The sequence below is a fragment of the Chaetodon auriga genome, chromosome 11 (genome assembly GCF_051107435.1).
Source record: "Chaetodon auriga isolate fChaAug3 chromosome 11, fChaAug3.hap1, whole genome shotgun sequence".
Classification (NCBI taxonomy): Eukaryota; Metazoa; Chordata; class Actinopteri; order Chaetodontiformes; family Chaetodontidae; genus Chaetodon; species Chaetodon auriga.
The window spans coordinates 25,132,562-25,149,127 of NC_135084.1; the positions used below are offsets into that span (position 1 = coordinate 25,132,562).

General features: G+C 46.3%; 2 protein-coding genes across 2 annotated transcripts; one reads left to right on the plus strand and one right to left on the minus strand.

Moving 5' to 3' along the window:
* The first annotated feature begins 301 nt into the window (after positions 1–301).
* On the plus strand, positions 302–3,209 carry adob (2-aminoethanethiol (cysteamine) dioxygenase b). The gene has a single exon (XM_076743210.1). The coding sequence runs from the start codon at positions 363–365 to the stop codon at positions 1,128–1,130; it is 768 nt and encodes a 255-aa protein (XP_076599325.1). The 5' UTR covers positions 302–362; the 3' UTR covers positions 1,131–3,209.
* A 2,275-nt stretch (positions 3,210–5,484) lies between these two features.
* On the minus strand, positions 5,485–8,019 carry LOC143328194 (early growth response protein 2b-like). Its single transcript, XM_076743209.1, has 2 exons — positions 7,445–8,019; positions 5,485–7,250 (listed from the first exon to the last, which is right to left on the minus strand). The coding sequence occupies exons 1-2, from the start codon at positions 7,617–7,619 to the stop codon at positions 6,181–6,183; spliced, it is 1,245 nt and encodes a 414-aa protein (XP_076599324.1). The 5' UTR covers positions 7,620–8,019; the 3' UTR covers positions 5,485–6,180.
* Positions 8,020–16,566: the final 8,547 nt, after the last annotated feature.

Below are 16,566 nucleotides of genomic sequence, written 5' to 3' on the forward strand. Positions count from 1 at the left end.
AGATTTACATCTCAGCATGAGCCAACATAACACACAGTCCAGGACATGATTATTGATTCATTTGTTCTAGGACTAAGTTGAGTAAGAACTGAACTGTTTTATGTGGGCTTTTGTCAATGTGAAAACCCACCATTAATGATTTCTCATACGTACAGTGAGGAAAAAACTGTTTTTAGGTTGGTCCCATTTTTGTGTGACATCCGATCACAAATATTCCATATCACAAGCGCCCCAAGGGCCTAAACGTCCTTAGAATATCTGCGGAGTGAGTCGTCACGCTAAGAGACGATCTTTGGCGCTAGCTAAAAGGCTACGGCTAACGAGCGTCCTGAGGAGCCGGACGGCGCGTTCCTCGCTGAGGTATGATGCCAGGTGACAGCGACATGACCTCCATCGTCCAGAGAATAGCTCGACAGGCTCTCGTCACCTACAGGAACCCGCCCCGGGTCGGTGAGGAGCCCGGTAAAACCTTCATGGATAACCACAGTAAACTGAAGAGCCTGATGACGGAAGTGCGAGCGGCGGACCTGAAGCTCGTCCCGCGGAGAGCCGACGACAGCTCCGCCGGTATGCCCCCTCTGCTCCCGTACCACCACGGCGCGCCCCCGGTCACCTACATGCACATCTGTGAGACGGATCATTTCAGTATGGGGGTGTTTTTGCTGAAAAGCGGCGCCTCCATCCCACTGCACGACCACCCGGGGATGCACGGCATGCTCAAAGTCATGTACGGCAAGGTCAGGATCAGCTGCTTCGACAGGCTGGAGCGGCCGGCCGGCAGCCCGCAGGTGGCGCCTCCGCTCCCGCAGGCCCAGATGGACGCTCTGCGGCGCTCCGTGCTTCGCTCCACCGGGGAGTACACGGAGGAGAGCGGCCCGTGTGTCCTCTCCCCTGACCGGGACAACCTCCACCAGATCGACGCCGTGGACGGCCCGACGGCGTTCATGGACATCCTGGCCCCACCGTACGACCCGGACGACGGCAGGGACTGTCACTATTTCAAGGTTCTGACAGAAGCCGAGGCTAAAACCACAGAGCAGAAGGATGAGGTCTGGCTCATGGAGATCTCACAGCCTGCGGATTTCTGGTGCGGAGGGGAGCCGTACCCAGGCCCGGAGGTCTGCCTCTGATCCATCTGACCTCCTTCTCTCGGCCTGGTCTGGTTTATGCACCCTGTGGTGGAACAAGGCTGGGGCCTCTGGACTTGGATGGACTAATGAAGGGTCTCTAAACCATTAATCCGTGTGTCAGTATGGTGTGAAGCCACTGCAGGCTAGAAACAAGTTAGAGGGGTAATTCTGACCATGAAGGTAACTGCAGAGCCGGAGACCACCTGCTCCTTCAGGGAGGTGATCCAGCTCGGCGTCAGGACTCCTCATTGTTCGGTGTTGTTAACAGTGCTGCCCTGAACAGCTGCAATGTTTCCACAGTGAAATATAATAAGTCAAGTTTCCATTTCATTAGAACAACAGCTGGAGCCCCTGGCAGTCCTGAACCACATCCTGTTCTCCTGCTCCCTCCCGCTTTGTGTGGGAAGGATTTTACTGCCAGGGAAGCACATCGTTCACCCCCCGTCATCCTCTTTTAATGCACGTACAGGTTCTCTGTGTTCAGACAAATATCAGATATGACCCACCAGAAAGGGGTAAAATCGCATGAATTTGATCCGCAGACGTGAATTCTGTGGTGTGTTCACGTTCTGATCTCTCTGCTTTGGTAGAGAGGGCAGCAGTCTGCAACAACCTGAACAATGTGGGAAAAGATGTTTGAGTCCAGAAGAAAGTAACTCTCAGGACGCTGGTGTTGATGATTGACAGCTGAACCCTGCAGAGCTTTTTGGAGGAGGTGACCTGTCGCTCTGCCACTGAAGGCCTTGTTTATGTCCTGTAACATTTCATCAGCAGCTCCGACCTTTATAGTTTCATGGAAGGTGGTGGAGCTCGATCATCATCGTCCATCAGCTGAAAGGGTTAAAAAGTGAAAAGTACCAAAGTGGAGTCAGAAATGACGTGAGCAGTGGGCTGAAGTAAGACTCAAAGGTATTTTGGAGGAGAGGTGCCAAGAAATGACAAATTGATGATGTGCAGGGTGCAAATGCTGCGTTCAGGAAATGTCAGGAAGTCTGAATTTGCTTCTCAGTGGACGTCGAGTTTTGATTCCCAAATGGAAATTTGGCCAGATTTGTGACCCTCGATGTTTCATGCAGCCGTGCATCCAATAACCTTTAAACACACTAAAGTCGAGCTTTGCGTGTTGCATGACCTTCAGTGTAAAACGAGTCGTCGCTGGTCGTGAAGCTGCTGATGTCTATTTAAAACGTGCGGTCACACTAACGACGTGCTGCTTTAGGGATGCATCTCTCCACGCTGCAGCGCTGAAATATAACCACTGCTGTAATCTAATAGTTGGGAATTCCAGACTTCTGCCTGCATCTTGAATGCAGCGTTGAAAACCAGCGTGTCCTGAGCTGAGCTGTCTCTGTGGACGCTGCGGGGACCGCGGAGGGACTGTGTCCATGTCTTTTAATCGTCTTCCTGCTTCTGACCTTGGTTGCGGTCCGATGAAGAACTCTCTTTTGGAGACTCAGTCGTGTGTAAACCTGCAGATTTCCTCTCGTGTTGCGTTTAGGACTCTACAAACTGTCGGCCGCCTTCTGTTCTTCTGAGAATTTGATCCTCAGGGCTGTTTGTGATTTGTATCGTTGATTGTTTGAAAGACGTGCACTAAATGAAGCTTCTGTTTGACCGTCTTTACCACTGAAGGAAAGAGGGATTTTCACCATGTGGCCACGATGTCTGCAGTGTCGTTGTGATGAAAACATTTCTGCTTCCAGCTCAGTAGCAGACTGAAGCTGAATGAATTCTTTGCTGCTTACATTCAACATAAAAATGATGCTTGTTGTAAACTCGCCGTAGGATGAAAGTAAAGCTGATATTAAAATCTGCTCGTTAAGTTTTGGAGAATTGGATGTTTGAAATGATGCGTTTCAGATCTCAAACTATGTCGTAATTTGGTCCAACATTTTCATTTGACAGCAGTGAATAAGACAGATGTGCTGTATGTTGTGTCACTAAAGGTCTAATAATTAGCGGATCATCAGGCCGAGTCCAGGATGTGACTCTGCAGTCGGTGTTGGACGAACAGTAACTGTACTGATGTACTTTGCCTGTAATGAAGATTTTCTGTTCACATAAAATGTGCTGTTTATTTTGCCTAAACACGTCTGCTTTATTTTGTGTCATTGAAAGAACAAAAAGGTTCCAGAAAGCGACGCCGTTCCTTCAACTCAAACATCTCACAGTGAAATCTGCTGAATCGAAGCTTTTTCTCACTTTCAGTCAAACTTTGTGTTTCCAGGCCCCGAGCCGCCTGCAGGGCGTCAGTGTCTGTGTGTTTGTTGGGAGCTGAAAGGTAAAAGTGTTAAGTGGAATAACTGCCTTTCGCTCAGACGAGCTCAGGTGTTTCTACAACACTCTTAAAGGTGCAGTGTGTGAGAACTGACCACCTGTGGAAGGTTCTCCAAACCAGTAGAGGGCAGCATGTCAGCAGAGGAACCACTTCCTGCTGCTCACTGTACTCTCCTAGCTGCTGTTAGCTAGTTAGCTCAGTTAGCCGTGCAGCTAGTGGTCCTATTAGCTAAGAGCTCGGAGCACCGGGGTGGTTGTTGGTGTTCACACGGCAGGCCGGGACAGGAGAGCAGCGAGAGGAAGGTCAGTGATGGTTCTAGGAGCCAAAGACGAGATGGTTTGGTGAGTTTTGTTTCTGCTGGGTTTGAATGAAGGTTGTGAACGATGAGTTAACGTCAGAGTTTGGTAGAAAAGCTTGACTTCAGAAGGTGGATGGTTGTATTCTTCTGTTGAATAAGGAAAACAGGTGGGAGAATATTTCCTTTCTTGACATTTTGTGAGGTCATCCCAGCAGCAGCTATCATGAGGCCAGCAGTTAGCTGTTAGCATGCTAACTTCGGTCGATGTGTGTGCAGCACACAGACGTCTTTGACACCATCACCGTCACTTCACATTCTGTTGATAAAGTTTGTTTTTGAATTTTCACATTTCTGGCCATTTCTCAGACATTTCACCTTTGAAATCAAATTCCTGAAGCAGGAAGTGTTCTTCTGCAAAGGTTCATAAACTCTGAAGGCCTCTGCAGAGAGAAAATGAAACTCTGGGACTGAGCTGGACGTGTGAAGGCTTCAGTGTGCTTCAAACAATCTCATATTCATGCTCTGTCTACGCAGTGATTGACCAGCTGTGTTGAGGTGAGTTTGAACTTTTTTTTCCAGGTTTCTTTTCCTTCTGTCACCTTCTGTGAGTCCGGCGGTGTGAATGTGTTCCAGGAGAGTCTGAAAAGTCTGTTTTCTTCTCTGATCCCTAATGCTGTAGTTTGTTTGAAGCATACTGAGGCCTTTATGCTCAAAGTCCTGTCATTAATCCACATTTCAGCTGCGTTTGTGTCCCAGTTTATATCAAACACTGTGAATTGGCAGCGCCTGTATTTATCTCAGCTGATTTGACCGTAAACTTCACGGTATTTTACATCACTGCTTTAGATTTGGATCATATTTTCAACAGGAGCCTCCTTATTTTATGATCTCCTCCCTCACTGTGAGCGACATCAGCAGGTCCAAACACGGATGAGAAGTGTGCAGAAAGCAGCAACGACAGCCAGAAGAACTCGACAAGTCAACATTTATTTGCATCGGCAGAAGCGTCAGTCCAGCAGAATCAAAGCTTTAGTGCTCGACTTGTTTGCATAAAAATTATAAAACTCAAAAACAGAACTTTTATTTGTCCAGTGACTCTTTCTCTCACATTCATCAGGTAGAAATGCTGGTTGGATCTTTACAGTTATCAGCAGGTCTGTGCATACACCTGAAAGCAGCCAAACATGACGTCGGAGCCGACGTGACAGATTATCAGGTAACCCCGTGTGCTGTCTGTAAAGTCGACTCCTCTTCAGGTGCATAAATGAAACATCTATCATCCCTTCAACATTTCTAATATGATACAAAACCAGGTTTAAAAAAAGCTTCATTTTGCTGCTTCTAGCCAATGAAATTTCACTGGGATTCCCACCTTGGCCCCGCCCTGTTTGTGATGTCATCACTCTGACATCACCTTTACGTCACCTGTCCTTTTTCCTTCCTCCCAGCCTTTTTAATCATGTTTTTTATCTTTCCATCAAGCGTTCAGCGCGGCGCAGGGTGACGTGGTTTAGTGCCAACAGCGTGAAAACATCATTAGTGATATTTAGTTTGTGTCTGTCTCATGTGAGCCTGCAAAACAGCATTAAAGTAGAATGAAGAGTGATGATCAGATGAGCCCTAAACTACATCTTTAAAGTGAAACTGCTGATTTGGGTTTTGGGAGTGGGATGTTCCAGTGAAATTCTATTTCTGTGTGTTTGGGGAAGAAATGAGTGAAGGTCCAAAAGTCCCCTCAGATGCCACAGTGACCTTTTGTATTTATCTGAAATGAACAGTTGTTTTTTTTTTTTTTTTTTTCCATTTAACTGTAATTGAAAGCCAGCCGCCCACAGCTGGAGGCGGTGCAGCAGCAGTGAAGCCTCCAGCATTACTCAGCTCACTTGCAGGGTTTTGGTCTCATCTTTGCAGCCTGAATCGTAACTGAATCCCTGAGAGTATGAAGCATATAGAGACAGGTGCCTTGCCACAGAGCACTGAGGCAAGCTGCAGTAACTGACGGTGTTTTGAAGAGGACTTGCAGGCGGACACCAACTGCTGTCTCTTTGCAGTATATTGAGGAGTGGAAACCAAACTCCCTTTACATTTCATTTCATTTAACGCTCCGTTAGTGATCTGGATCATTGATTGAGGAATGATGTTTCAGCTGATGTGATAAATAATGAAGTCATGACCAAACACATCATTGCGAACTCTGCATGTGATTCTCCCTGATTTTTTCTTTCTTTTCTTCTTCTTCTTCTTCTTGTTCTTCTTCTTCTTCTTCTTTATTTTTTCTTTTTCTTTTTCTTTCTTTTCTTTTTTTTAAGATGTGGCCTCCAAACAGATTTCTTCCGTTTGTTGTGAGAACAGTATTAACTTCCAGGTGAGATGTGGGCTCTGATTGGCAGGCAGGCTGTGGCGGGAGCGCATCGAGCTCATGTTCAGATTCAGAGAGTTTACATTCAGCAGCATCGGGCCGTGCGGGGGGAGGATTAGGACGTGGAGGCTTTTTTCTCCTTCTGCCGGAGGTGAATCTTCATGTGCCTCCTCCGCTCGTCGCTCCGGGCGAACTTTCTCCCGCACTGGTCGCAGGAGAAGGGTTTCTCCCCGGTGTGCGTGCGGATGTGGGTGGTGAGGTGGTCGCTGCGGCTGAAGTTCCTCATGCAGATGCGGCACTGGAAGGGTTTGTGGCCGGTGTGGATGCGCAGGTGCCGGCTCAGCTCGTCCGACCTGGAGAACCTGCGGTCGCAGCTCTCCGCCGGGCACGGGTACGGCCTTTGATGGACGGGGGTCTTGCTCGGGCGGTTCGGGTACTTCCTGGGTCTTAAGATCGGCCTGAGAGGGAGGTTCTGGTGGCTGGGGAAAGCGGCGGCCATCGGCCCATCGGCGGCCGGCGAGGGCGCACCGAGCGTAAAGTTCCTGATGGTGTTGAGAGGCGTGAGAGGCGGCGGCACCCTGAGGGAGTCTAACGGGTACGGGAGGGATTTCCTCTCCGGGAAAGCCGTCTGGATATCTCTCTGGCAGCTCTGCTGGTAGAAGCCTCCGTACTCAGGCATGATGGACAGCAGCGCGGCGCCGTCAGCAGTCGGTTTGGGCACAGAGCTGTAGGACGGAGCCGGGTGGTAGGATACGCCACAGGTGGACGTCGCCAGGTAGCCCCCTGCCGACTGATCCTGGTACATGTCCCCGCTGCAGGAGTAGGAGGGGGCCGGGTGAGGGTGGGGATGAGGGTGAGGGGGCGCGTACATGTGGCTGATGTCCGGCTGGCCGTGCGCCATGGTACCGTCCCCCGCGTCCACCGCGTCTCCTCCTCCTCCTCCTGTGTAAATATCGGGGGATGTTGAAGGAGACTGAGGCACCGTGAGCGGCCCCGGGGTGACGATGTCAGCGCTGACCACGTTGATGACTTCCCCTGCTGTCCAAGATCCTCCCGCGCCTCTCGAGTCCACCGAGAACTTTCCGGTAAACGCCACAGGGTGCGTGCGCAAAGTTTCCACGTACTGTGCCAATTTGCCCTGCAGAAGCAGCTCAGGTGCGCTCTTCTCCACCAGCAGAAGATCACCTGGACAGGTAGAAAGGTACACTCGGTTACCATGAAAATGAAGAATCAAAGAAATCATTTTCATCTTCTGACATGCTTTTCATCTAACGCGCAACGCTTCGCGGTGATTGATTGATTTTTTTTTTTTTTTTTTTTTTTTTTACCTGTATCATTAGAGCAGAAACCGTTTTAGAAGAAATGACACAAAATCTTACCGCTTTCATCCTCATCGGGTTTCCCTTCATGCTCTTCCTCCCCTACAGCCTCCTCTTTAAAAACAAGCGACGCCTGAGAAGACAGCCCCCCCTCCGCCGTGTACACATCTTTAGGAATACTCTCTACAATACTGCTGAGAGACACAGAAACTTCGTCAACTACTTTAGCAGTCATTGCGTCTCTGAGCTGGAGATGAGACGATTTAAGCTAATTCAAGTCACGTTCTCCAGTTCTCTGCCGAACTGACTCTCACACATGATGAATGTTTGCGCTCATTTCGTCGGTTAACCCTTGTCTGCTCCGCCTCTCAGTTCTTGTAAATAGCTCCTGGATGCTGCAGTATGGTTATAAAGGGGATCTCTGGATGTCCCGTTACGTCATTTACCAAATATGGACTTGAGTTTAAAAAAAAAAAAGAGGGAACTCCAGAAATAGGAGTGGTGGAGCGCGCCGTGACGAAACGTGGAAATAAATAAAAATAGACCTTCGAGCTGGACGAAATGAACAAAACTCTGCTGATGTGCGAATGTGAATGTTGGGATTTTATTCCGACATTTATCTCAAACATCAGCTTCATGCTGCTCTCACACTCGTGGAGGGAAAAAAGCTCCATCGTTCGGAATTCCGGTCACACTTTCTCCATAAATGGATTCTCCGGTGAGGTGAGAGGACCTCGGTCTGCTTATAAGTCTGGTATCCGGGTAAAGCGGGTTCCATTGTGCTGTCTTTGTGCCAGCTGAGCCCACACACTGACTGCACAGACCCATTTGTTTTCTCTCCTGCCTTGTCAGGAACAGATTACTGCTCTGACTGAGTCCTGCTATTGTTGGCCCTTTGAGATAGATGAGGTGATTAGCAGAGAATAATCTTGTAAATCATTTCCTTTGGAAGCTGGTTTGACTTGATTGTGTCTCTTATTGTACATTAACGGACAGGAAGAAGCATTTATGCAGTCGTTTAGGTTTGATGAAGGCGGAGGGTAGTTAGCACTGCTGCATGGCATCAGATCCACCTCAGACATGTTGGATCACACAAACACACTTTTTAACATGAAACTCTTTGAAAATCACAAAGCTCTACTGTTTGAAATGCTAATATTGGTCTGTTTTTGTCCCAAAACAACAAAACTGTCATCAAATGTATCTTGTTTTCTTCTTATTTTTAGGAAATAGTGTCATCACTCCCCAAAATGAGCGTGAGATCACTGCTCATTTCTAAATTAGACAACAAAACAACAGAAATTGTCCCGGTCGAGTCTCTGACTTCAAGTGTTCCACATTTCAACGACGTTTGTGTGTTATCTCTGTTTTATTGGCAGGAAATGCTCATTAACTCTGTTTTCTGATAAAAATCTCTATTTTCTTTTCAGATTTGTGATTTTCTGTGGTCGAATAAAAAGCCTGACAGACACTGCAGCCAATCAGGTAACGACTCCTCCACCGCTTCAGCAGCATCTGTTGTAGCTCAGTTCTCTCTAAAACAACTGGAAATGAACCCAGAGCTGTTTCGCACCTGTGCACCTTCGTCACACCTGCTCACTCATTTTCACACACACACAACTGAAATAAATGAAATACGTTTTAGAAACCAGTGAAGCCGAACTCAGAAACAAAACTCGATGAGATCATCTCACTAATCTGCTGAAACAAACTGGCACAAACTGTGCACTCCACGATGAACGCAGTATACGTGCTGCACTTAAAGGTCCCCTGTGGAGCTTCAGTGACTTCGTCTCTGAGGATACAAACCACAGAGCCCTGCTGCTGCGTTCATGCTGTTCCTCTGGTGGACAGTTAGTGGAGCTAACGAGCCAACAGACAGAAGCAAGAAGAAGACGTTTAACAGCAAGCGTGGATGTAAATTATTCAATATTTAGATTATTTTAAAAGAAATCTGCGTTAATCTCCTCTAACACTGTCGGTGCAGCTGAAGCAGACGTCCTCTTTTTTAACTCACACGTTCTTCCTTGACAAAACCTGGTGCATGCATTACCCACAATGCAACTGGGCCACTGAAGGTTTGGATGGAGATTCAGGTGTGCTATGCTGGTGGCAGACAGCGAATGCAGCCTGCAGCTCCAGAGGTCTGTTCAGCTCACGTCTCTCTAACTCCTCACCAGCAGATTTCTTTTATTTGCGACGCTGCAGACGTCACTCAAGGACATTAATCAGCCTCCTTCTGAGACACTGAGGCTTCATACAGATATTAAAACATGCAGCAGAACAACGCCTGCAAACACATTTTAATGTGCAGCATCGTGTCCTGTGCAGATCCTCTGCAGAGATTCATGGTCCACAGAGGATGAACCTGCTTTATTCTGGACTCTAGAGATGATCCAGAAAGAAAAGGCCGAGTCCTTTTAGATGTTTGGAGTGTAAGCAGAGGATGTTCACACCGTGATGCTGCGTCTGTTTGGTTTGTGATCGGAGAGTTGATCAGGATGAAGCCTCCTGCTGCATCGCTGAGCTGTGGAGACGAGCAGAGCGAGCAGGAGGACCGCAGCTCTGCAGCCTTTTCAACGCCCACAGCTACAAAAATGTTGGTGTGTATTGTCGTTGTGTGGCGAGCCGCCCACCCTGTGGCAGATGGGGGTTTGGTCGGTCCTCACGCTCGCACACACACGCACACACACGCACACACACACACACACACACATACACACACACACACACACACACACATACACACACACACACACACGTTGTAATGACCAGACTCAGAAATCAAATGCACACATTTAGGATGCACGCAAATACAAACACTCCCACACACACATGCACTGATACGCACACACAAGTACACACTTTCAGTTGGTTTTTCACAGAGTCTCTGCAGCAAACACACACACACACACACACACACACACACTTTCTGTGTCAGAATCTGTCGAACAAACGCACACAAATCCACCCACACACACAAAATCTTTCTCTTTCCTCTCTCCACACACACACACACACACACACACACACACACACACACACGCACACACACACACAGCTCCGTGGGGACGGTGCCCTGCTTCCACCCTTCGCCCACGCTCCTCCAGGCCGGCGAGGCTCTGGGGGGTTTTTGGTTTTGTGTTTGGTGGCTCGGGGTGTCAGCCGGGGGTCCGGCGGCTCGGCAGACCCCACCACGCCGATTAATCATCTGTCATCTGTGGTTTTTGTTAATATGGATCTTTGTCTTGGTCCTGAAATGATGCTCGGGTCGGCCTGTTTACCGCCTGCTGCCCTCTTTTCCATTTTTGCAACCAAACGTCTCCGAAAAACAACAAAAACAACCGAACTGCAGTTTTCTCTCTGCGAGGTCTCGATGGCTTCATTCAGTCGTCGGCTGTTCGAGGAGAATCTGTGACCTCTGAGACGTCACGTCCACACTGTTCTAACATCAAACGAACTCGAGCATGAACAGAACGCTGCTTTGATCCCTTCGAACGAAGAAATGTGAAGATCTGCACCTCAAATTCTAACTTCTTTCACACAGCACTGCACCTTTGTCTGATGCTAACGGCTGCTAGCTGCTTCACACAGAAATCCACTTTTTCACCCACTTCTTCATAGCTGATCAAAGCTTTTTGGAATATTGGATCAACATTAACGTATCTGAGATGTTAAGAATCCTTTTTCTTCAGTCCTTGATAAAATTTGTTCATAGTTTTTGTTCACTTTTTTCATGTGTACGTTGATGTTTCGACCTGATTTATCCACATTAATCTCATCACTTCTTCTTTGCTGTGTGCTAACCGGGCTTCTCCACATGGATCAGTATAGCTCACCCTTATTTTGCCTTTTAAGCGTTTTCTCTTTTGACAAAAGCAAAGAGCAGATGATCTCTAAGTCTGGACCCTGAAAATACGTCAAATCCATCCCTGAAAGAGAAATCCCTGCTCTCTGAAAGATGTGATCCAGGTTGACATCAAGTTGAATAATTTTTTTTCAACAAAAGACGCTCCGACTTTAAATAAACACCATAAATCATCTGAATTTTCTGCTCCCCTTGGTGCCAGAATGGTAGGTGTTCTTTAAACGCTGGATGACTCATTTAGGAAGAAAACACTTCTCCTGGTTTCACCCTGCAGCACAGTTCGATTATGAAATACTACAAGTAAATGTTTGATAAATGATCCGCCAAGGCCTTGATGTACCTAATACTCTTTTATGAAAATACCCTCGCACTGAACTTCTGTTGAAGCCGTGGGCGTTGCTTGGTTTGGTGAAGGGAATAAAGCATCATAAATCATCCTGATTTGCTCCTGTGCTTCATATTAACTTGGTTGGTGTCTCTCAATTTTCTCATTCTGGGATGAAATTCTTGATCGACCTCCAGATGAGTCAGGGTTTGGGAGGTTTAAGCAATGAACCCTCCAACCAAGCCATCAATGGACGCGATTGCATATTCATGGGAAATGTATTGACTGCTGAGTGTCAGATAATAGACAGGCACATCAATGACCGCGGAGCTGCAGTCAATGACTTCAACAGTATCTCTGCGACCCAGAATGTGTCGTCGGCTCGTCTCAGAGCTCGTCGACCGAAATCAAATGAGGATAATTAACTTTCCGAAGGATGCGGATCGCTTTTATTGTAAATGAAGCCGAAGCTCTGCAACTTTCAGAGCCTCATCCAATAAACGGCAAGACGTCCAAACGATTCAAACACAATCAATGTTCATTCTCAAGTTTCAGAAGCACAAAATAAAATTAAGACGCAACCACAAAAGTACTCCAGAACTGCAGTTTGGAAATGTTTTCAAGTCCTTTCCCTCCATTAATTTAACATTTACATTTCAAATCAGCGTCGTTTTACCAGCCAAGTTCTTAACAGGGACAATCTCAGAAATAAGTTTTTAATCTGAATTTTAGCACAAATGTGTTCAGATTAAACTCTTCGTACTCATCAGCAAAAGATCCCAATCCAGATTAATTAAAAAGAATTCGTCCCAGGTTCAAATTAGGGCTGCAAATAACAATTATTTCCATTAGAAATTACTCTTATTTTCCCATCAATCATTTAATATTTGTCTGTATAGTTGCCAGAAAGAAAAAAGATTTTCTCAGAGCTTCACCAACAGTCCAAACCTTCAGACATTCAGTTTACCACCACAGACGAGCAAAGAAGCAGCAAATCATCAGATTTAAGAAGCCGGAACGAAAGAAAGCTCAATGAAATGATTCATCAATAGTTTTCTGTGGATCGATTGATCGTTTCAGCTCTGCGGTGAATCAAATATCTAAAAATTGCCATAAAACGTGATGTCTGTTCTTCTTGAATGCTGACTCATGAGATCTTCATCATAGAAATCTGAGCGTCAAGCTTCAATAGTGAAACACGAGAAACACACATTTCACCCAGAAAACACACTAAAGCTGCACAGAAACATGTTTTAGAAAGACAGAACATGAACGCTGCCTGTCAGAGAAGAAAAACTGACATTATCACTGCATTTTTGCACGATTTCCATTTTAAAAAACGCAAGTTAAATATTTATCTTATAGAATTTTGCAAACAGATCTTAAAGTCGAGCATCAGGGGACACAGAACGGCCAATACGAAGAGAAATCAAGCTCTTCAAGGAAGCCATCTGTGTTTTTTCCATCTTTTTGATGCTGCTCAGTATGTTTGTGCCATAAATTCATTTCCTGAAGTTATTTATCAGCTAAAACCTCTCAAAGTGAAACTCACTGACGTCCCTCCAGGTTTCCCTCCTGCAGCTCCCTGCTAACACTAACCTTAAGTGGATTTACATCCTCGTGTGACCAAAGCAACAAACTCACTTTAACATGCAGTGAAGAGAAGTCCTCCTCGTCCTCCGTCAGTGTCCCAGCAAGATGACGTCCGGCGGGCCTCCACCCCGGCCTCCTCACAGACAGATGAAGGAGAAACAGAAATAGAGGAGCACGATGGGGAAGGATCAGAGAGGCTTCAGGAGGAAGCTCGACGTTTGTCCGTCCGACCACAAAGTTACCCGCTCTGGATTTCTGGCTCGGCCCCCGGAAAGGGTCTTCGTCACCCGGGGTCTGAGTGGGCTGTCAATGACAAAAAGATAGAGAGAGGGAGAGAGAGAGAGCGAGTGTAGGGGGGGGAGAAACAATACGATTGTTCCCACTTTGCTTCCACCCTCGCAGTTAAAATTGTTATGGTAATGAAGTGGATTTTTTGCTGGACAGCAGATTGTAACAGAGAGATGCTTCTTTGAGGCCGGAGGTGTTCGAGCAGGGCAGCTGCTGATGATGGTGGTGATGAAGGTGTACGAACACTTTCAATAATGACGTTTTGTTGAAGTGAGAAATGCTTCAGTGTCCTCGTTTCCTGATGCTTTAATGTGTTAAAATCATCTTATTGCACTCAGACAGACGGTGTCACGCACATCTTCTGTCTTCTTCTTCTTCCGGTCTTCTGTGTGTCAGTGTCTCTGCTAGAGAATCATCAGCTGAACCTGCAGCTGCTCTCAGCTTTAAGGAGCTTTAAAGTAACTTTAAGCTCATTGTTTATCTGTTGGACATAAACTTCTCTGTTCTGCTTCGCTCTCATCGCGTCGTTTTCAGAATAAAAGCTGCAAAAGCCTCTGAACTCGACCTGCTGAGCAGCAAACAGCAGCAGACACAGTTAGAGATGAACTGGTGAACATTGTGCAGCATTTAGCAGCTAAAGAGCAGATGTGTCCCTCAGGAGGTGGAGGAGACCAAAAGCAGAGCTGAAGAGAGAGAAGACTGGACTGACACAAACACGACTTCACACAGATCATCGTGTTCTGCAGCAGCTGGAGGTGGAAATAAACAGCTGTTTGTTCAACATATCAACTTAAAAGATGAAGAGATCCTAAGGTGTCCACTGCTTGTTTCTGCAGTTGTTGTAGATGAAAAGCTTTAAATGGGTTTGAAAACAGTAATATGGTCACCGGACTTCCTCTTTTGTGTCGTCATAGTTTCCTCTTGTGGTCTTCGTTACCTGAACAGAGACAGTTTGAGCCGTTCGCTGAAACCACTGATGCTGTTCTCCTTGTTCAGGTAAACGATCGATACCCCAGTTCGTACTCAGGCTACAACTGTTTAACAGGCTAATTACGACAAACCATGATGAGTGAAATGACCTTTATCTGTGGAGCGATTGTCTCTGTGTGGACCTGCAGACATCATGTTATCCCAGTCGAACTGAACGTCAAACTGAACGTCGAACTGAACGTCTCGTGTTCGTTGTGCTCTGGTATCTCTGACAGTGACGACCTGATTCTGAAGGGAAACACAAACAGTTCCTGAGCCGATAGCACATTCAGAGGAGACTGAATTTGACATGGTTGTTAAAGCGTAATCGTGGGTTTTACGGCCGAAGAAGATGAACCTCATTAGACTTTCATGACAGGCTGCGCAGGCTCTTCAGCCAACACTGCTGCCTTTGGTGTCAGCTGTGTGTGCATGGTAATGTTAGAGCGTCGTAGGTGCTCTTCTCAGGTTGAGGAAGTCTTTTCAGATCTGCACTCACTGTGATTTATGAGCTCCTCCAGCTCACTGAACACACAGTCATTAGCTGTGGTGGGTTTAGGGGGCTTGCAGAGAACAAGACAAATATATCTTAATTTGGATAACAGTGTACTGTCGGCCTCTGGTTCAAGGCTGGAACTGAAACAGCCTGATGATGCAGATTCTTTCAGGATGACTGTTAGTCGTCATGTTCAAATCATCCAAACGGAGAGCAAATTTTAACCGAATTTCTAGAAAGCCAGCAGATGAAAGAGATGCTGCCTTGAAAAGAGCTGCAGGCGAAGCTCAAACGATGGAAAACAATGATGGAAATATTGGAAATATTTCTGTTTGCTTCACGTGTGAATGTGAGGAAGGTTACAGTCTCACAGATCTGATGCTTTCAGCTCCACACCGGATGCTTCATGTGCTACATTTATTAGCATTTAGCATTTTTTTTTAACTCATTTTGTTTTCATTGATATACCAAGTTTCCAACCTCAGCCAAGCGTGAATACTTTTTCCTGATAGTTTGAGTAAATTTAATATCTTTTCTTCAGGACTTCGGTGTCTTTGGTCCAAGATTCACCGATGAAATCGTCACTTTCAGTTCCGGTTCTGTGTCTAGTTGAATAAAACCACTCAAGAGACGTAAACCAGTATCCTCAAAGTGAGATCATTTGTGGAAGAGAGGACGAAAGGCTGAATTTATGGTGACGGGTGAGGAGGAGGAGACACAAAGACACATCTTTCTGGACAGGAAGAACGAACTTGAGGCTCTGAGCAGCTTGTTCAGGAGTTGGTGTAGCGAGCTAGCCGAATGTTAGCATATCTCCGTCTCTCTGTGTAGTTTCGTTACGACTGCGTTAAATTTACTTCGGATTATAAACTTTCTTTCTGTGTTCTTCGAGGGAAACAATGTTCTCATCTTCCTTCCACTTTGGCTTTCTTTTTCTTTTTTATATCATCTTTCTTGTCCTTTTCGAAGGAGCTAGCTAACACTGTCAGAAATGCTGTCAAGTCACGCTAAAGGATGATGATGCCACGGAAGCGTAACAATGTCGTGAAAGCCTTCGTCTAAACACTGAGGCAAGGAGACAAGCTACCAGGCTTCATGCTCCGAAATAGATATTTGGCATTTAGTTTCAAACGTCGGGTTGTTTATGAAATCAGCTTCTGCTCCAACATGGCTGCCAACGAGGTGTGATGACATCATGACTGTAAGATGTGAGAAAACAACAAAAGGAGCAGAGTTTTTATTTTCCCATGTGTTTTAATGTATGTGTGTGTATGTGTGTGTGTGTGTGTGTGTGTGTGTTAAAGGGGTTGCCAGAGCAAAAAGGGCAACCCCCCTCGCCCTCCTCAGGGGGCTGAGTGGGCGGACGGTCCTCAGCAGATGGATTGCTGCTCGCCACTGGTCACTTCATAAACCTGAAGCAGACAAAGTGCACGAACGTGAGAAATGGTTTCAGATTTGGTTTGTTCCTTTAAAACGTGTTATTTTTGATTGGAATGCAGCGTTTGAAAAGTGTGTTTGGAGAAAAGTGGTTTGTTGAAATGTCTGTTTTTTATGTGTTTATCGGCACGATGTTGGTCCTTCATGTGTCTCCATGTTTGTATATTTGCAAACACCAAACAGAAAATTGGTCCTCATTTAAATGT